The 21813-nt window shown below is 38.9% G+C and overlaps 1 protein-coding gene across 1 annotated transcript in view; it reads left to right on the top strand.

Annotated features, from left to right (window-relative positions):
* The window catches only part of GNAI3 (G protein subunit alpha i3), a 39090-nt gene that overhangs the window by 15745 nt on the left and 1532 nt on the right, over positions 1-21813 (top strand). The window contains exons 2-7 of the mRNA XM_047868738.1: positions 5852-5894; positions 6007-6148; positions 11008-11165; positions 13392-13520; positions 16860-16989; positions 17406-17559. Of these exons, the coding sequence (XP_047724694.1) occupies positions 5852-5894; positions 6007-6148; positions 11008-11165; positions 13392-13520; positions 16860-16989; positions 17406-17559 (756 nt within the window). The remainder of the gene's footprint in view (positions 1-5851; positions 5895-6006; positions 6149-11007; positions 11166-13391; positions 13521-16859; positions 16990-17405; positions 17560-21813) is intronic.

Here is a 21813-nt window from a genome sequence, read left to right as displayed (position 1 = left end):
ACTATCAGGCTCAGCCCTGTGAGGAGTAGAAAGGATTCATTTGAGAAATGCATAAGAAGAGAGATTCTGTTACAGCTTGATGTAAGGAGAGAAGAGTGAGTGGGTTCCAGATGATTCTTAGATTTCGTACTTGGAAGACAGGTAAGATGGTGGCACTTTTCTTGCTGATCTAGAAGCTGAATGGTCAAAGACTTTTGGTATAAAGCAATTCATTCTTTGCACAAAATGCCCTGGAACACCCAATAAAATACATCCTCTGTTTAGTTCTGTGGTCAGTAAGAGGTGCCTTTAAGAGGTGGAACTGGATGCCTAGTAAAAGCTTGGGTGAATATATGTAGTGTGATAGTAAAGAGAAGGACAAACTGACATTTTATCAGGGAACCTTGGAAACATGAGAAGCAGGGCAACATACTTTTTTAAAATCGTCACCTTCAGGGGTGCGTGGATTCAGTCGGTTAAGCGTCTCTTTGTTTCGGCTCAGGTCATGGTCTCACGGTTTGTGAGTTCAAGCCCCCCATTGGGCTCTGTGCTAGCAGTGCAGAGTTGGCTTGGGATTCTCTCTCTCCTCTCTCTCTGCCTCTCCCCTACTTGTGCTGTCTCTGTCTCTCTCAAAAATAAAATAAAGCTTTAAAAAATAAATAAAATCACCACCTTCATAGGGTGGAACTTAATGAAATGGGTAGAAATTGGTTCTGAGAATAATAGACTCATTGATTATTTCATTCAGTCCAACATAAATGATAGAAATCCTGCTTTCAGTATATTAAAAAATGTGCACGTTACTTCATTTATTTCTATTTTTCCTAGTTAATTTAGTAGCTGTTGCTAACATGGGGTCATCTAGGAATTCTGTGTTTTAAACTAGTATTTAAAATATACCTGGTATGCTTTTGTATTCTCTTCTCCAGAATTGAATCATTTAAAAAATTTTTAAAATTTTCTTAAGTTCATTTATTTATTTTGAGAGAGACAGAGTTCAGGCAGGGGAGGGGCAGGGAGAGGGACAATCCCAGGCTCTTACACAAGAGTTCGAAGTCCTGAAGCCATGAGATCATGACCTGAGCAGAAGTCAAGAGTTGGATGCTTAATTGACTGAGCCACCCAGGTGCCTCAGGTTTTTTTTAGATATCTATGGGAGAAAGCACTTTTTTTCTAACAGTGTCATTAAAGATACAGAACAGGGGCGCCTGGGTGGCACAGTCGGTTAAGCGTCTGACTTCAGCCAGGTCACAATCTCGAGGTCCGTGAGTTGGAGCCCCGCGTCAGGCTCTGGGCTGATGGCTCAGAGCCTGGAGCCTGTTTCCGATTCTGTGTCTCCCTCTCTCTGCCCCTCCCCCGTTCATGCTCTGTCTCTCTCTGTCCCAAAAAATAAATAAACGTTGAAAAAAAATTAAAAAATAAAGATACAGAACAGATGAACACAAGGGAAGGGAAGCAAAAATAATATAAAAACAAGGAGGGGGACAAAACATGAGAGACTCTTAAATATTGGAGAACAGAGGGTTACTGGAGAGGTTGTGGGAGGGGAGATGGGCTAAATGGGTAAGGGGCACTAAGGAATCTACTCCTGAAATCATTGTTGGACTGTATGCTAACTAATTTGGATGTAAATTAAAAAAATAAAATAAAAAATTCTTTGTGTTGTATGAATATTTAGTGCTACCCCTAATTATTGGTTAGATGATAAGAGCAGAGATAAAGTCGGACAGAAATGTCCTTTTTGAGTATGTAAAAATGTAGATTCCTGGAATTTTCAAATTATTTGAATTTTGTTTTAACTAACAGTTTTGGTTGGTAGAGTTGAGAAATATTTAGTAAAGGATTGTGCTTATTAAGCATTAGTAATTTATCTGTTCCAGAATATTTATTTGCTAGCCAATTTATGTCATGGCCAGTTCTAGGCCCTGGGAATACAGAGATGACTAAACCTTCATGGGGTTTATAGTCTAGTGAGATAGGAAATGAACAAATCTGCGATGTGAAGAACTGATCAGTGCTTTGAAAAAATATAACCTAGAGTAAGAGAGAGAGTGATGGGGTGGGGACTGTTTAGATGGATTAATCAGGGAAGGCTGTTCTGAAGGAAGAAGAAACTCTTGCAAAGACTTCCCAGTCAGAGGGAATAATAAATGCCAGGGAGCATGAGTCAGGATCTAGCTCACTGAGGACCAGTTTGGTATGTTGGAAGAAGAGCAAGAAAGCTGGTCTGACAAGAGCAGAGAGAACAAAGTGGAGAATGATAGGAATTGAGGGTAAAGTGGTAGGCAGGGACCAGAGCTTGTTTCACCTTCTTGCCCATGGATTTTTTTAAAATTAAAGTTATTTATTTATTTATTTATTTATTTAGACAGAGACAGTACAAATTGGGGAGGGGCAGAGAGAGAGAGAAAGAGAGAGAGAGAGAGAGAGAGAGAGAGAGAGAGAGAGAATCCCAAGCAGGCTCTGTGATGCCACAGCGTGGAGCCTGATGTGGGGCTTGAACTCACGAAACCCTGAGATCATGACCTGAGCTGAAACCAAGAGTCACATGCTCAACCGATTGAGCCACCCAGGTGCCCCTGCCCATGGATTTTAATTTGAGTGTACAGTTGACCCTTGAATGACATGGCATAGGGGTACTAATACCCCCACCCCACCCTGCATACTGAAAAACCTGTGTATAACTTTTTGACTCCCCCAAAACTTAACTACTAAAAGCCTACTATTTTTTTAAATTTATTTACTTATTTATCTTGAGAGAGAGCAAGAGCAGGGAAGGGATATGGAGAGAGGGATACAGAGAATCCCAAGCAGGCTCTGCACTGTCAGCACATAGCCTGATGTGGGACTTGAACTCCCAAACTGTGAGATCATGACCTGAGCTGAAACCAAGAGTCCCATACTCAATTGACCAAGCCACCCAGGCACTCCCTAGTAGCCTATGATTGACTGGAAGTCTTACCAGTAACAAATAATAAACACATTTTTTGTGTTATGTGTATTATTTTCTGTATTCTTACAATAAAGTAAACTAGAGAAAATGTTATTAAAATCTTACAGTACTGGGGCGCCTGGGTGGCTCAGTCGGTTAAGCGGCCGACTTCGGTTCAGGTCATGATCTCGCGGTCCATGAGTTTGAGCCCTACGTCGGGCTCTGTGCTGACAGCTCAGAGCCTGGAGCCTGTTTCAGATTCTGTGTCTCCCTCTCTCTGACCCTCTCCCATACATGCTCTCTCTCTGTCTCAAAAATAAATAAACGTTAAAATTTTTTTTAAAATATTACAGTACTGTATTGCATTTATTGAAAAAAAAATGTGTATAAATGGACCTATGTAGTCCAAACCTGTGTTATTCAAGGGTCAGCTGTAATTGGAGACCATAGGAGTTTTGGGACAGATTTGCGACATGATTTGATTTACCTTTTGAAAGTTCATTGCAGCTACTGAGTGGAAAACTGACCATAGAAAAGGCAAGGTCTCAGGCATTGGACCATTTAGGAAGCTTTTATAGTTATCCAGGCTTGTGGTTTCCAATGTGCTTATGATAATCTATGTGGTATAAGAAGAAACTGTTACAACTATATATTTATTTTTCAAAAATTAAGCTTTACTAATATTTGATATACATGTTGGTACTGGTACCTACATTCCATCTGTGTATTAGTTCCATGTGACCTACCATTTTTGGCCTGAGAAACTGGGCGAGTGCTAGTATTTACTAAGATGAGAACAGGGTGGAGCAGGGTTTGTTTGGGGGTAAGGGTAAGAAAGCAGGAACTCACTTTTGGGCATCTTAAGTTTGAGGTGCCTATTCAAAATTTAATGAGATTTATCAGGTAGGTGGTTTAGATGTATGACTCTGGAACCAAGGTTAGAGATATAAATTTGGAAATCATTAGCATAGAAGCAGTATCCAACAACTGGAGCCTAATTGTGTGAATACAGATTTCAGCTTTGCCACTTACTGGCTTTAATTGTGGACAAGTTAACTTGGCATCTCTCTGCTTCATTTACCTCATCTATGAAATGGAGAAAATAAGTGTCTGCCTCACTGGGTTATTGTGAGGATTAAACGAGTTAATAAAAGCAAAGGGCTTAGAACAGCGTCTGGCACGCAGTGTACCCCAGATATTAACTATTGCTATCAATTTATAAATGGTGTTTAAGACCAGGAGATTTGATGAAATGACCTAAAGAATGAATGTAGGTAGAGAAAAGGGCCCAAGGAAGAAGTGCTGAAACACTATAACCTTTCGGATTCAGAGACCAGAGGGAGGAGACTGAGGAGTGGGGTAGGGGTCAAACGAGGAGAATATGGGGTCTGGAAGCCTGCCTAGTGAAGAAAATATTTCAAGGGGAGAAGTCATCATTGGACAAATTCTGTGCAAGAGGTTGGGTAAGATGAGGACCTAGAATTGACCATTGGGTTTGTTAAAATGGAAGCTGTTAGACACCATGAGAAGTGGTTTCAGTAGAGTGGTAGATATGAACATCTGGTTGGGGTGGCTTAAGGAGAGAATTGGAAGTACAGAACCGGAGAACATGGGTATAGACAACTCAGGAAAAGAGAATATGGAGTAGTAGTTAGAGGAATATGTGCAGAGTCCAGGAAAGGCTGGAATGGGGGTGTGTGTTGATTTAAAATGGAAGATACTACAGCAAGTTTGTATACTGATGAGAGTGTCCCAGTGGGAAGAGAGAACTTCACATATGAGTGACGTGGGATAATTGCAGTAGCCAAGACTGTCAATAGGTAAAATCAGGTGGTTTAGGGTACAATTGGAGGGATTAGTCTTAGACATTAGCAGAGACCGTTCATCCATTGATGAAGATAGAGAATATTAGTAGGGGTACAGGTAGATTGGTGGATTTGGTTATGGGATTTGGTATGAACTAGTTTCTTGAGTGCTTTAATTTTTCCAAGAAGGGAAAGGAAAGATCATCACCAGAGAGTCAGAAGTGGGAAAGAGTTTGTAAGGTTTGAGAGAGAGAAGAGGTGGTATGATATAGGCATCTTGGAAGGTGGGAGAATTAATTAATTAATTAATTAATTAAAAATGTGGGAAATGCAGGTGAAATAACAAGTTCGGAGGACTCATCTGACATTGGTGATCATTAAAGTGATTCCAGCTTGCAGACGGGGGAAATGTGGTTTTGAGAGCATATATAGAGAAAAAAAGCAGTGGAGGCGATGGCTCCTGTGTTTCTATTTTGAACTGCAGTCACATGGCTGAGAGGATTGCTCTTGGAACATTCCTCAGATCCATGGATGTTGACAGAGGAATTAATAAAAGCGAATAGGCCAAAAACTAATCATTTCATTTTTACCTGTGTTTATTTTCTACATCATGATGTTTTATGTAGAGGATGAGTTCCTAGAGGTGTTTACGTTGCCATATCTCCTTGAGCATGCCTACTTTACACAAATGATATCAAATAGGTCCTGGGATTACTTTCAGTGATTATATTTGGTTGCTAAGTTATGCTAAGAAAGTAAAAAACTCTAATAGGAAAGTTTAGTAGTTTTCTTTTTTTTTTTTTTTAATGTTTATTTTGAGAGAGAGAGACAGCATGAACATGGGAGAGAGGGAGACACAGAATCTGAAACAGGCTCTAGGCTCCAAGCTGTCAGCTCTAATAGAGCCTGACGTGGGGTTTGAACCCTTGAGCCGGGAGATCATGGCCTGAGTGGAAGTGGCTTAACTGACTGAGCCACCCAGGCACCCCAGTTTAGTAGTTTTTCTTGATAGAAAGCCTCACCTAAGTTTGCCCTAGGACCTGTGGTTTCCATTAGTCTAGAATTATCCCTCGTGTCGATTTCATACTTTGTTCAATTACAAGTGAATTCAAAGTCTGGTTTTTGTTTCTTTCAGGTGCTGGAGAATCTGGTAAAAGCACCATCGTGAAACAGATGAAGTAAGTTGGAACATGGCCTTTTGTAAAACTACACTTCCTCATAATGCGTGGAAGTCTGTAGTATCTTTTTATTTTATGTCCGTGGTAATGATCTATGGTTTTCTTTTTAAAGAATCATTCATGAGGATGGCTATTCGGAGGAAGAATGTAAACAATATAAAGTAGTTGTCTACAGCAATACCATACAGTCCATCATTGCAATCATAAGAGCCATGGGACGGCTTAAGATTGACTTTGGGGAAGCTGCCAGAGCAGTAAGTGTTTCTCATTTCCTCTTCACTTGCTCCCTTTGAGTAGATGCAGTTAGGCAAAATTTGCTTCATGTTTTAGGGAAATGAACGTAAGCAACAAGATAAGATGTAGCAAAATACGGTTGCTCATTTGAGAAGTATTAGCAACCAGCTTTAGAAGATATTAGATTACCACCACAAAGAAGAGTCAAGGAAATGGGATTCTGTGGGTATACTGTAGGTTTCTGTGATAATTCTTTTATTCACTTCTTTTATAGCACTGTTTACTTTTATTTTATAGTAGTAAATGCTAATAAGTTGAAATAATCTAAAAGAGGTGCCTCTGACCTCTGAGGTGTAAAGATAAAAGACAAAATCAGTCTCCCAAAGTAAACTTGATAAGGACATGGACACTAAGTCAAAATTTTAGGGGCGATTTTTAGGTATTCAATGGTACTATATCCCTATACTACATTGGACTACAGCCTATAGAATTGGATGATATGACGTCCTAGGATGATAATTACACGTCAGATATTCAAAAGTTATGTTGATTAATTGTAACACTTCGTGCACTATGTAATTCTTGTTTGTCAGTTAGAATGTTTGGTGCAGTGGAGAGAGGGCTAAAATGAAGGTAGGAGATCTTTTATATAGTCCAAGTCTATATTGTCTAAGAGAAGGCTTGTAACGTATAGAATGATTTCCTAGACCTAAGGCAGACATTCGCTGTGTTCAGAGTGTTATTCCTAGGCGCTATGGACAATAAAAGGAGGCTCTTGCCTGGAAAAGCAAAGCCTCTGTGTCTGAACTAGCTTAGGAATTCTTATCTACTCTCAACTTATCAAATAATAAGTTATTAATGCAGATTAATATTCAGTAAATAAGTGGGGAAATTGTTGATGGGAGAAATTACAAAAGGATGGTCATAATTGGATGGTATTTGACTAGGAATCTTAGAAGTGGAGTAAGGGAAGAGGAGCCAGGGAAAAGGTTGTAAAATGATTGGAGACAAGAGTAGCAAAACAGGGGATGAGGAAATGTGTGAGGCACGACTTTTATGTTTTGTAAAAAGCTGCCATATCACAAAAATTGAAGACTTTGTTTCTCTAAGCGTCTGAGAGGGGAAAGTATGCTAGTGAATGCAAGAGTAAACACAGCATTTTTGTCTTAACATCTCTCCATCCCTTCTCTACCTCCTGCTTTTCATTTCTTTTCCTTTCTTTCCTCCTCCCCCCAGCTCTCCCCAGTGTTCTTATTTTTTTCCTCCCTTTTCTCATCCCTTCCGGTCACCTAACTCTCCATCTCTGTCATGTTTGCCATATACGATAACTGGTCAGTACTACTGTATTTAGTCCCTTCCCTCTCTTTGTTGGCTTTTACTCCATCTCAGTTATTTACTCCTTCTCTTTGTTTCTTCCTTTATCTATCACCATCTGTCCTTTATATCTCTTAATCATCCTTCCTCCTTTCTTTTCTTTCCATTGTCAAATTAGCTGTTATTAATGTTTGTGTCCTCACACTGCTTTGTCACCAGATACAGTTGATGATTTCTGTCTTAGTTCAATTGCGCTGCTGTAACAAAATACAGACTGAGTAGCTTATAGACAACAGATATTTATCACACACACTTCTGGAGGCTGGAGGTGTGAGATCAGAGTGCCAGCGTGGTCAGGTGAGGGCCCTCTTCAGTTGCAGACTTTTCACTGTGTCCTCACATGGCAGAAGGAGAAGGAAACTCCTTGGCATCCCTTTAATAAGGACACTAATCCCATTCGTGGGGCCTTCACCCTCATGACCAAGGTACCTCCCAAAGGCCCCAACTCCTAATACTATGACATTGGGCGTTAAGTTTTCAACACATGAATTTTGGAGGGACACAGACATTCAGACCATAGTTTAAATGACCTCCTTTCATTTCTTTCCTTTGTCAGATCTGTGTCATTAATCTTTTGGTCCTAACACTCCTGTGTCACCAGACGTAGTCGACATCTTAATGCCTGTTAAGGCTTCCTGAATCACCTAGCTTTCCAGCATCCACCCATCCTAATCTACAACCCTACATAATTTTTTTGAAGTTTCTCTTTTTCTTCCATATGTAAAGGTTTATATTTATAATTCCTCACTTATCCTTGTCCAGTTTCTTTGGTTGGTTAGAGAGTGAATGGACAAGAATAGAGCTGGATGGTGGGTAGGTTGCTTTTTCATATCTGCTTAAGGGTAGAGATATGAAGTTCATTGTAAAGAGAGGCCTCTTTTAAAAAATTTTTTTTTTGATCTTTTTATTTATTTTTGAGATAGAAAGCCTGAGCTGGGGAGGAGCAGAGAGGGAGACAGGAACCAAAGTGGGCTACATGCTGACAGCAGAGAACCTGATGTGGGGCTCGAACTCAGGAGCTGTGAGATCATGACCCGAGCTGAAGTTGGATGCCCAACCGACTGAGCCACCCAGGTGCCCCAAGAGAGGTCTCCTTAAAGGCCTGTAAAGAGGGTTTATTGTGGGAAGCAAGAGTAGGTCAGTGGAAGAGATTAAGTGGTAAGGAAAAAGTGTTGCTTCTTAAAGCAGTGTTTACAAAGTCAGGACAGCAAAAATATGTAGCTATAGTGCTCGCTCTGTCTCTGTTAATAAAGTTTCTAAAGCTAGAATTGTAGTATTTAAAAAAAAAGTAATGCTTATTGATGTTTTTGAATACCTGCATGAGTATAGTTCAAATTTCAGAATAGACTATAAAGTCTTCACATGTTAAATAAAGCACAATACTATATATACATAGAAGGACATGCTCAGTATTATGTTTGCCAATCAGTGTACTTTTTCAGCTTCCCTCAGTCATTTGTTTCTTTATTTAAATTTTTTTCCTAAGTTTATTTATTTTGAGACAGAGAGAGCACAAGCAGGGGAGGGGTAGGGGGAGAGAGAGAGGGAGAGGGAGAGAGGGAGGGAGACAGAGAGAGAGAGAGAGAGAGAGAGAGAAAGAATCCTAAGCAGGCTAATGGGGCTTGAACTCATGAACCATGAGATCCTGACCTGAGTGGAAATCAAGAGTTGGACGCTTAACTGACTGAGCCACCCAGGCTCCCCAAAAATAAAAATTTTAAATAAATGGGGTGCCTTTATTTATCTGATAGCACAGAGCCTGCTTGGGATTCTCTCTCTCCTCTCTCTGCCCCTCCCCTGCTCGCTCCCTCTCTCTCTCAAAAAGAAATCAATCAACCTAAAAAAAATAAAATTTTTATCTTTGAAAAGAGAGGAGGGTAATATACATGTTAGATGAAGTTCCTTAGGGATGGGCCTAAAGTATTACTTGAAAGAATGCAGAAAAGCATCTTATAGAGGAGGGCTGTTACTTGGCAAAAGTTTTTAAGGCTGAAGACCCCAAATTTGGCATGGTTAGTTTTGTTTTGTTTTGCTTTGGTGGGTGCATGAGTTTTAGGAACACAGAGGTCTTAGGAGTTTGGGGTTGTGATTTCACCTGTGGTCTGAAATGCTTTTTTGCTTGCTAGTTTATTTTCATAATGACTACTTACTGATACGATTGATTGCTCCTCTTCCCCCTTTATTTTTTCTTTAACCAGTATATGTGTTCTTTAGTATCTGATTTTAATAGTTATTTGGAAATCTCTTGAGGAAGATAAATGTGAGATTTGAGGTGGAAAAGCATCCCATGAGACCTGGGTTTATTTATTTAAGATTTAATTTTATTTCTTAAGTACTCTACACTCAATATGGGGCTTGAACTCAACCCCGAGATCAAGAGTTGCATGGTCTACTGATGGAGCCAGGCACTCCACAAATTCTTCTTTTTAATCTTTTTTTTTTTTTTTTTTTTTTTTTTTTTTTTTAAAGATTGAGACCTTAGTTTAGTGTTAAACTTAGTTGAGTTTTAAACAAGTAAGGGTGGGTAGAATAAAGCAAAAACAATCAAGAGTTCTCATAGCCCTTTTCTGTCTTCTCTACAGCTCACATGTTTCAGGTTTAAAAACTATAACCACTTACAAAGCTCTGTCTTTGACTCATGAGTTTTGATCAGATCTCTTTGTAACTTTTTTTTTCCTCTTTATTTTTTTTTTCCCTTTCTCTCAGGATTATTACTCCTTGGGGAATCTAGAAACTGAATTTTTCTCTGAGGGATTTATTTCCCCCACTAGGCTTCCAGACTTCTTAACTATCTCAATTTCCTCTTCTTCCTGTTCTTCTATCTGAGCCGGAGGGGAAGAGAACACTTTTTCCTTAAATACAATTAATGTTTTGCTTGCTCTGACGTGTTTAGACTTTACCTCTTACATGTTAGTTTATTCATTTCTGTTTTTATTGTAGGCTTCCTTTAACAGAATGGGAATATGTTCTATGTGCCCATCTCACAGACCAGTTTTTTCTGTTAAAAATCATGATTAACCAGGGTGATTTGTAGGGTAGTCAGAAGAGATCTTTTCAGGGGATGGTGGTATGTGGTAGAGGGACTGAAATAATTCCTCACCTTAGCTCTGCACCTCTAACTATAGTGGAGTGAATAGGGGGAATGACTTCATTGTAAATTCTCTCAAACTGCCCTGCCTGGAAAGGTCTCTTTAATACCTCTCTTGAAATAACGTAACATACAGTGTGTGTGTGTGTGTGTGTGTGTGTGTGTGTGTGTGTGTGTGTGTGTGTGTATTTTTGAGAGAGAGTGAGTAAGCAGGTAAGGGGCAGAGAGAGAGGGAGACAGAGGATCTGAAGAGGGCTTGAACTCACAGACCATGAGATCATGACCTGAGCTGAATCAGACGCTTAACCGCTGGGCCACCCAGGCAGCCCTGTGTATGTGTGTGTTTTACAGAGACTCTCGTCAGATCTTTAAGAAATGGAGAATCATTTGTCTCTCTTTCTTAATTGCTTTTTTCAGGATGATGCCCGGCAATTATTTGTTTTGGCTGGCAGTGCTGAAGAAGGAGTCATGACTCCAGAACTAGCAGGAGTGATTAAACGGTTATGGCGAGATGGTGGGGTGCAAGCTTGCTTCAGCAGATCCAGGGAGTATCAGCTTAATGATTCTGCTTCATAGTAAGTAATTTTTCCCTGTGAAACTATAACAGAAAATAATTTGGTGACCCTAACAAAGTTCATTGTCCATAAGGAAACATTTAAGTAACAGACACTCTTAGAAGTCTATAGTATCTCTTGTAAAGATGGTTTCAGTTTAGGGCTATATAGCCCGTGGTCATTTTGTATGACTTGGAGAAAAATGTTTCCTCTTGAAATGTAAATGGGAGAATTGGCATGATGAAAAGTAACTCCGTGTTAGTTTATAATAAGTAAATGAAATAGAGAAATCTTTTGCAGCTGGATCTGGGATCTCTTCCAATGCAGTTTAAGTTCCCTCTGCATAAGGACTTTGCCAGCTAGTGAGGGAAATTAGAATAGTGATATCCCTTTTTATGCACCCAGCTCTGTGACTGGGCTGCACTATGGATTTCTCTGGTACTAGTCATCACTTACAAATCTTTTGCCAGATCACAATAGTAGACTTTATACAGAAAGAGAATGTTGAGTCTTGGAAGGAAGTCAAAGCGTCTATTTGTCAAGGAAATTCTCTTAAATGTTACATATTTAGAGAATTTGTAATTGATACTTGTGCTAGGCTATTACATGCTATCCTATTTTGCTTCTTTTACAATACGTTTATTTATATGACCTGTATCCAGAATGTATTTTTTGAATGTGCCTTTTGGGGGCTTGGTGAGTTCTTGGTACCTGTATGCATTTCTGTATTAATTGAAGGCACTTCTGAGCATTAAGGTATTTTCTTCAATAATCTATTTTCATATTCTTCTAATTTGTTCTAGAAAGAAGTTAAATTAAAAATTTTTTAATGTTTATTTTTGAGAAAATGAGAGAGACACAGAGTGTGAGTTGGGGAGGGACAGAGAGAGAGGGAGACAGAATCCGAAGCAGGCTTCAGGCTGTGAGCTGTCAGCCCAGAGCCTGACACCGGGCTCGAACCCACAAACTGAGATCATGACCTGAGCTGAAGTTGGACCCTTAGCTGACTGAGTCACCCTGGCACCCTGAAAAAGTTAAATTATATTTGAAAAACTTAGTTATTATTTAAATGAAAACTTAACTTTAGAAACAAGGATCTTTTAATATGTTTTAGTTGCAAATGTTGGTAGTTTCAATAATTCTCGCAATAGTCATGAAAGGTAGATTGTAATTATTACCTTTTTTAAAAAAAAATCATACTTCATTGAGCTCTGAATCGTCTAACTACACGAGAGTACATGTGATTTATAGAGTTTTTCCCCCCTGAGTTTTGGTTGAGGCTTGACTAATTCCTTAACATTAATAGTAGTACTTAGTTTTATAGAAGCTCGTTAATGATTCACTTATAATGGTGCCACCTGTTCTTCAGTTTTCTAGCCAAAAAAAATCTTAAAATGTTTTTTCAACGTTTATTTTTATTTGAGAGACAGACAGTGTGCGAGCTGGGGAGGGGCAGAGAGAGAGGGAGAGAGAATTCCAAGCAGGCTCCAGGCTCTGTGCTGACAGCAGCAAGCCTGATGTGGGGCTTGAACTCACGAGCCATGTGTGAGATCATGACCTGAGCTGAAGTCAGATGCTTAACCAACTGAGCCACCCAGGCACCCCTAGCCAAAAAATCTTTAGAAACCCTGAAATTACCAGAATTTTAATTTAGCTTTGAAGCAGTCTTTTAATTATTTCACTGAATACTTACAATTTGTTTTTGGACTTAGATTTTTAAGAAAACCACAAGTTTTCCATTTCATGAATGAAAACAGGAAATATGGAAAAATGGAAAATAGTTCTCATTTTAATTTTAGTAATGTAGACACCATTCTGTAATGTCCTATCAAACATCAGAGCCTACAAATGACCCATTAACTGTAAATGTCTGAGGGCTTTTGTTTTGGTTTTGTTTTCATGCTGTGCAATGCGCAGTTGATTCAGTATTTAGCATTAAATTTCAGGAATCTTTCTTTAATAAGAATAACATCTCGATATTTGTTTTTAATTGGCCCTCATAGTTTAGTTTTGGTAGAATTAAAACCACTTTTGTGTGGTATGTATAGAACTTTAATTGTTCTGTGCTAGGTTCATGCTTTTTCTCATGATGATTTCTGTGATACTGCAGGTCTGATTTTGTTCTGCCACTTTAGTGACAAGTTCAGAATCTACTTTTGGTAAGGAACGAGTTTATAGTTTAGTCTGTTGACTTGCTGTGCACGTGGTTGGCTTCACCAGGTAAAAATAAATGTATCTTTTATTTAGTTACCTAAATGATTTGGATAGAATATCCCAAACCAACTACATTCCAACTCAGCAAGATGTCCTGCGGACAAGAGTGAAGACCACAGGCATCGTGGAAACGCACTTCACCTTCAAAGACTTATACTTCAAGTAAGTCCTCAATTCGCCTTTTTGCTAGATGTGCCAAAGACAGATGTCTTCCCTTTAGTTAATCTCTTAATCAGGGTAAAATTTCTCTAGGCAATATTCTTTGGTTTAAAAACCTACCGTCACGTTCGTCAGCCAGCATTTGAATGTTTTCCCTGAATGGGGGCCCAAACCTTTCGTCTTTGTCCAGATAACATCAAATATTTTTGTCCATTTGGAGGAATTGAAATTCAAAATTAAATTGTAAATATCAATAAAAGTAATCATATGGTTATCGGTTTATTTTATTTTTATTCTTTTCAGCTGCTTTTTTGTTGGAATCATCAAAACAGGTATTGAACGTTTGTTGTTTAGAAAGGTAACAACAATACTAAGGCTAGAAAACTAGTTTTTTGGCTTAGTAGTGTGGCTTTGTTCTGCCATTTTGATATTAAAATAGAAATGCTTTACTCACCCATGTCAATCCTTCCTTACTGGAGTGCATTTCCCTTTAAGTTTAATGGAATGGAGCTGATACTGTCATGGCTCTTGGACTGCATTGTGCACAGTATCATGCACAACTGAGTTTTTAATGTAGTATAGAATGGAAAATCAATCTGGAGATAGAGGTATTTTGGGGAAGTATGATGATATAGAAAAAGTGGTTGTTTTAGAGAGAGAGAATTCTAGGATATGAATACAAAGAACTTTCTCATTAGCATTAGTTATTCTAAAATAGGCTTCAGCTTATCTGTGTGTTAATGGTCTTTTGTAAATATTAGAACTGTCTTTTTGGTTCCCACTTTCTGCTTTTGTGACCTTTGAGATTAAGAGTAAGCTTTTCCCCTTCAATATATGATATTCTTTCCAGTTGCTTCATTATGCTTGTATGTAGCCTGTGATACTCAGCAGTGTCAAACGCAAATGTAACTTCTAGCTAGGAGCTTCTCAGTTTTTTTCTCTCTGAAAATATTTGCTTCGCAGGATTTGTGAAATCCACACGGAGTTTAGGTATTACTAGATTCCAGTGGAGGTCTTGAAATCTTAATAAACCAAAACAGGTTTGAAACATGGTGCAAAAAAATAGTAGTTCAGCTGAATATTGGTAGAATAGGAGAGCTACTTCTCTTTAGCACTGATGAATTTTTTTTTTTTATTTTAAAAAAAATTTTTTTTTTCAACGTTTATTCATTTTTGGGACAGAGAGAGACAGAGCATGAACGGGGGAGGGGCAGAGAGAGAGGGAGACACAGAATCGGAAACAGGCTCCAGGCTCTGAGCCATCAGCCCAGAGCCTGACGCGGGGCTCGAACTCACGAACCGCGAGATCGTGACCTGGCTGAAGTCCGAGGCTTAACCGACTGCGCCACCCAGGCGCCCCTAGCACTGATGAATTTATCTAACTAGAGTAGCAAAGACCATATGGATTTATCTATCACCCATGAAGCCATAAGAATGAGATGCCTTTTGTGTACGGTAAGATTAGTAATCCATTTATAATTAAATGCGGTGAACTTTATTTAGTGCGGGGAAACATTCTTGTTGATGTCATGGATTGATCTTTAGTTGGGTAAATCCTGTTGGTCTTCTTATGTCAGGATCAGTAGCCAGGCTTCGTTAAGGTGCTGTACCCACTTAATTGTTGGCATGTAGATATCTTGTTATGAAGTACTATCACTTCTTCCTTTTCCTCTTCTCTCTAGGCAAAACCACTATCCATTCATTCAAACATTTATTGAGCATCTGCTATATGCAAGGCATTGTGTAATTGCTTACTTGCCTCTCAGTTATGAGGTAATGTTTATAAAATGTTCATCTGTTAGTAAATTATATTGTAAATATTAATATGTGCTAAAAGCCCACCTTGGGGACATCTTAATATTCTTCCAGTTTCATGGACTTTGTAGAAGAAAATGAAGGGGTAAGCTGAAATTATTGGTGTACCAGTGTGTCTCCCCTTGAGAGACTTTTATGGTGATATATATGATGTCCGTTTTCCTCAAACCTATAATATGACCCTGTATCAAAGCCAGCTTGTGATTGTATCATTCCAGTTGTCATGACCAAAGGCTGGAAAAACAAACGAGCAAAAAAAGGTGCTAAATCAACCAAAAGAAAAGGCTGAGTCATGAAGAGATAATATGATTGTTCTTTTCAAACGTACATTGAGAAATTACTCAGTGATGTCTTATTTCTCTCAATTTCTCGGGGAAAATTCTTTGGAAATAGACCCCTCGTCACCACTGTCGATCTTGACATACTAAACCTACCTGCATACCTCCTCAGACACTGGTACCAGCTAACAGACAAAGCACTGCAGGTGTTCCCCTTACTGTAGGAAGTAGATGAGGATGCTGTTGACAGAAGAACAGCAGTTGAGCCAGGATATTAAAAGGGAGTGATGGACTGAAACTCATCTGGAGTGGAACATAAAGTTTGTCAACAGCTTAGTTAGCTTTAGATGAGACCTAAGAGTTCGGAGACACTGGCTAAATAAGTTTGGTTTTTAGATATTGGGTTCTTAGAGTCCTACCCTGAAATACAATTTACCTTCTCCATTAATCTCTAAAATATTTTTTCCTTAAAATAAGGAACCTCAGCTTTAAAAAACCTCAGCTTTAAACCTCGGCTTTAAAAAAGGAAGAATTTTTTTTTTACAAAGTAAGGGAAATAAACATTTTGGAAGCAGAATGCAAGTTGGAGATTTCTAGTTTTTCAGTGTTCTCTTTAACTAAAGAGTAAACCATTTCGAGAGGTAGAGTGGTGGTGTGGGTAAGAGCCAGGGCGCCGGAGTTAGAGTGCCTGGGTTCAGAGCCCCAGTCCCCATTTGTTAGTAGTGTGCCCTTGGGCAAATTACTTAACATATCTGTGCACTGGAGATAACAATTGTACTTACAGGAGTGTTGTGAGGGTCAAATGAGTTAATGCACTTAAGATGTTTAGGATTGTATCTGGCATCATGGTAAATGGTAAATATTAGTTATTCTTGCTGTTATCTTAAGTTATATTATTCAGCTCTTCATTTTTCCTGTCTTTTTCTCCCCGTCTTCCTTTAATCCATTTCAGTGCTTATTCTGCTGATTTTTGAGATATAATTTCATCTGATAGAAGCTTTGATAGAGAAGGCTCAGCTAGTTATTTACAATGAGAATTTTGATTATCCCTAGATTTTATTTGCTCATGTTATTCTCTTTTGACCATGGATTATTAGTTTGACTCCATTTTATCTGCTGCTTGTTTGTCTTTTCTGTTATAAATGGGGTGTTCCACATGCAATAGTGGGAGGTTCCCTAACCATTTCAGTGTAGGGAGAGGTGTGTTTGTGACCTTGCTGAATTTGTGCTTTCTTTCCCTTTACTTCAGGATGTTTGATGTAGGTGGCCAGAGATCAGAACGCAAAAAGTGGATTCACTGTTTTGAGGGAGTGACAGCAATTATCTTCTGTGTGGCCCTCAGTGATTATGACCTTGTTCTGGCTGAGGATGAGGAGATGGTATGTTGGGTCTTCTGGTAAAAAGGCAGTCTAATGCAGCCAGGAAATGGAAAATAACTTCGGAAGATTCAGTGCATACATTTGCTCGTTGGACCAAAACTTGATTCCTTAATTTTTTTCCTGTCAGTGGGTTTAGAATTTTAAAATACTGATCCATGCTCTATTAATTCTTAAGAGATATGACAGCACACTGAGTATGTGGGCAGGATTAAGTGCTCTTGGTAGCCATTCTTCTTCCCATCTCCCAACCTCCAAGAACTACAAAAATGAGGACTGGATTAACTTTTGAGTTGTCAGTCTCTGGTTTATTTCCATGAATGCCATTCCGTGCTTTTAAAACTTGTTGGTCTGCTTTTTCATTAACAGTTAATCCACTTTTGCTTTCTGTTACTGACATCCTTTTTTTCCCCCCTCAGAACCGAATGCATGAAAGCATGAAACTGTTTGACAGCATTTGTAACAACAAATGGTTTACAGACACTTCAATCATTCTCTTCCTCAACAAGAAAGATCTTTTTGAGGAAAAAATAAAGAGGAGTCCATTAACTATCTGTTATCCAGAATACACGGGTAAGAGATCATGAACGATTTTGTTCACACTTCAGTGGCATTCCTATACCTGCCTTTTTATTTTAAACAATGCATGTATAACCTTATGGAGAGTGTTCACTGGTAGTGGTATTAACATTAAGCATGTGATTAAGACCAGTTAAGTCTAAAGTGCTGTTCCTGACATAATTGAGTTTACTGTGTTTATTTTATATTTCTGTCTTCCTCACTGTTTGAGGAAAATAGAGAAGAATAAAAATCAAAATTTGGTGTAAGTATGTTAAAAAAATACGAGAAGATGCAGTCATTGCACTCAAGACACAGTAGTTGTAGAGAGAGGGGCACACATAAAGAATTTCATTATAGTATGAAATGCTCATTAACAGAAGACGTGGTTACTGCTGTGGGTTCAGTGTCCTCTTTTTGCCAGAGGAAATGACACTTGGAGTGAGATAACGAGAGGATGAATTAGAAATGATGAGGTAGACTGAGGAATAAAAGCATTTTAGGAAGACGGAATAACCTGTAGGAAAATATGGAGGTTTAAAAAAAAAAAAAAAAAGACATGATACATTTTGGAACCTAGAAGGAATTTGGTATTGTCAGAGCTTAAAGTGGTGGGAGGGAGTTGTTGAAGTGATGGGTGGGATGCTTACGGAGGGCTTTGTATTTCATACTGAGATAGGGGCAAGCTGTCCAAGGATTTTGATTCGGATACGTGATGTAGGAGAAACTGCTTTAGAAAGATGATACAGGGGAGCTTGGATGGCTCAGTTGGTTAAGCATCTGACTTCGGCTCAGGTCATGATCTCACGATTCGTGGGTTTGAGCCCCACATCGGGCTCTGTGCTGACAGCTCGGAGCCTGGAGCCTGCTTTGTATTCTGTGTCTCCCTCTCTCTCTGCCCCTGCCCACTCTCACTCTGTCTCTCAAAAGTAAACATTAAAAAAATTTTTTTTAACTTAAAAAGAATAGAGCATAAAAAATATGAAAAAGAAAAGAAAGATGATATAATAAATGGCAATAAAGATGGATAGTAGGGGAGTTGAATTAGTAAGGAGTCACTTAGGATGCAAATAAAAACTTTAGGTGAAGATACAGGGATATATCATAGAAGCCAAGGGCAAGAACGCAGATGTATCTTAAGAATGCATTTAGAACTAGGAAATGGAAAAGTGTCAGGGATCCTGGAAGTACTTCTTTCCCCATCTTTTCTCTCCCGTGTATCTTCTGCTTACCAACTTTCTGTGCTACTCAGTTTATGTGATATAAGATGGCCCTGCCATGGTCTTTCTCCTGCAGTTAGGTATGTATGTATGTATGTTTATTTTGAGAGAGAGACACACACAGAAAGAGAGAAGGAATACCAAGTAGGATCCATGCTCAGCGTGGAGCCGACATGGGCCTTGATCCCACCACCATCATAAGATCATGCCCTGAGCCAATTTCAGGAGTCGGGCACTTAACCATCTGAACTACTACCCAGGCACCCTTTTCTCCTGCATTTAAAAGGCAAGGCTCGGGCACACGGCTGGCTCATTTGGTAGAGCATGTGACTTTTGATCTCAGGGTTGTAAGTTTGACCCCATGTTGGGTGGAGAGATTACTTAGAAATAAAATCTTAAAAACAATTTTTTTTTTTTTAAATAAAAGACCAGGCTAAACTGATAATGGTTGGCCCCATGTTCAAATTTCTAGGGGACAGATTCTGGCCAAGGTTAAGCCAGGTAAAAATACTTAGCCCAGTTAATGTCAGGGATGCAAACACGAATGCCAGGGCTGCACCACTATAACCTTTAGATCAGAATTGGATATTTTCAGAGAAGGAGAACTTTTTTTTTTTTTGCTGAGCAGACACTGTAAATGCTTTCTGTAATAAAGTGAAGAGGGTAGCTAAGGTAAAGAAGCCAGAAGAGTCAAAGGTACTCCCAGAGTTCTGTCTTGATTGGCTGCTGGTGCTGTGGTCTCTAATTGATATTTAGGAATATTGATTTTGAAGTATCTGAAGAACATCCAGATGGGGGTATCTTATAGGCAGGTGTATATGTGGCCTTGGAGTTTTGGGAGAGATTGGGGGTTAGATATATTGATTTGAGATCATGTATAAATACAGCATGGAAATGGATCAGATGACATGGGGTGATGATATAGAATGAAAACAGAAAAGGACCATGGATAGAATGAGAGAGAATTTCAGACTTTTTTGGCAGGAGAGAAAGAAAGGTTTGTATTCGGTATAAAGACGAGAACCAGGAGAGCCAAGGTATCAAAAGCTAGGAGTTTAAGAAGTGAGTGAGGGGTGGTCAACAATGTTGTGTACAAAGTAAGATACACATTGAAAAATGGCCTCTGGAGTTAGCGGTCCAGGAGATCGTGAATGTTACTGAGAGCAGTGTCAGTAAGAGTAGAGCCAGGACAGTGAGTTACTGAGTGGGAAGTGGAGAAATGAAGATAGGTATAGCCTACTGTAACTTGGATTACAGGGGAAGGAAAGATTTAAGAATGTTCATAAGCTTGGAGGTAAGATTTTATAGCAAAAGAGAAGTTGTAAAAATTGGATGTAATTGATGGAGCAAGATTTGTAAGCAGGTGGGAAAGGAAGGAATCAAGGAATTCCATACAATGGAATTATTATTATTATTATTATTCAGCCATGAAAAGGAATGAAGTACTGATACATGCTACAACTTATACGAACCTCATAAACATTATGCCAAGTGAAAGGAACCAAACACAACAGGTCACATTGTTGTGTGATTGTTTTGTGTGATATTCCCCAAATAGACAAATCTATAGAGACAGCAGATTGGTTGGTGGTTACCAGGAGATGGGGGGAGGTACTGTGGGGAGAATTAGGAATGATTACTTATTGGGAATGGGTTGTTTTTCTGGGTTGGTGAAGACGTTTTGAAACTAGAGAGAGAAGGTGGTTGCATAACATTGTGAATACATTATGCCACTGTATTGTGCACTTGTATGTTATGTAAATTTCACCTCAACTTAAAAGTCTTGGTAGAGCAGTTAAATTTTGAACCAGAAGGGAGACCTCTCTAAGACCAAAGGTATAAATAAGTGGAGATACAGGTAACTTTTTAAGTGAGGTGGTGGGCTAAAAAGTTGAGATGTAGTGTAAGCCCCCTGGCCTTTCTTTTCTCTGGGAATTTGCAAATGTAGTCAGAATCAGGAGAGAGGTGAGTAGAAAAGTAGCCAGGTTTTAAGGTGGAGAGAAATCTTAAGTCGAAGGATTGACAGTGTTCTAGCTGAAAATCTTCCACATAGCAAAGAGCCCTCAATATCATAGCTTTTTTTTTTTTTTTTTGGTGAACTTGTAAGCCTGTCTTGCACTGGCTTCATTCTTCTTAAGAAGTCTCGTGGTCCTCATTTCCCAAGTGTCAGTATCTGTTCTACCAGCCAGAATTCGCTTTTCAGTCCCCCTCTCTCCTTTAATATACAGAAGTTCTGCAGATCTCATGAAACCTATTTCAAGCACCTACCAAGCTGTCTTCCTTTATTTCTTTAAATATTCTGTTTAAATAACATTCCTTTCTTGTTGGTATTTGTTGTTGTGTCTAATGTCACTTAATTTCACAAATGTTATTTGTGGAAAACAGCCTCTGGTTTACAAGAATAAAGTATTGTGTTTTTGTTGTTGAGTTTTTCCGGTTCTGTAGTCAGTTTCTAGGGCAATTCTAAAGGCTCACGGGCAGTTAAGATGGTGTAGAAGCGTGTGGGTAAGTGATAAGAGTTGAAAATAAGGTTTTCTTTTGAGCCCCCTCCCCTTTAAAAAATGACAGCTTAATTGAGATAAGTTAATAATTTATATGCCACAGAAACACATTTTAAAGGGCATAATTCAGGCCCCTTTCCCTTTCACATGTACTAGTTTACCTTTCATTAAATTATTGCCATAAGGCTCTGAAGCTAAGCTTCCTTAAAACTGGTATGATTTTGAAAAGAAGCATGACTATTTTGAATTGTTTATGTCAAGATCACTCCAAGGAGCACAGGCTCTCTGACCTTTTCAACAGTTGTGTCCTAGCAACGCATCTTCCTACTTCCCTAGTTTCCTTTTGTACATTTTTGGTTTTTTAGCTGAAAAGTCTAAATGAAAGGGGAAAAAGGAAAAGGCTCGTTTCCCTAGATCTTGTCGTGTGATGATTTTGTTTTACTTAGAGTCTGCTCTCAAGAAAGCCTAATGATTATAGAATTAAAGAAATCTGTCTATATTCATTTGGGTTATTCCCTCCATCAGTCAGTGGGGATGGCCTGACTTAG

The sequence above is a fragment of the Prionailurus viverrinus genome, chromosome C1 (assembly GCF_022837055.1).
Source record: "Prionailurus viverrinus isolate Anna chromosome C1, UM_Priviv_1.0, whole genome shotgun sequence".
In the NCBI taxonomy this organism is placed as follows: Eukaryota; Metazoa; Chordata; class Mammalia; order Carnivora; family Felidae; genus Prionailurus; species Prionailurus viverrinus.
Note: the sequence above shows the minus strand (reverse complement) of the source record. Positions and strands in the feature narration are given on the sequence as shown.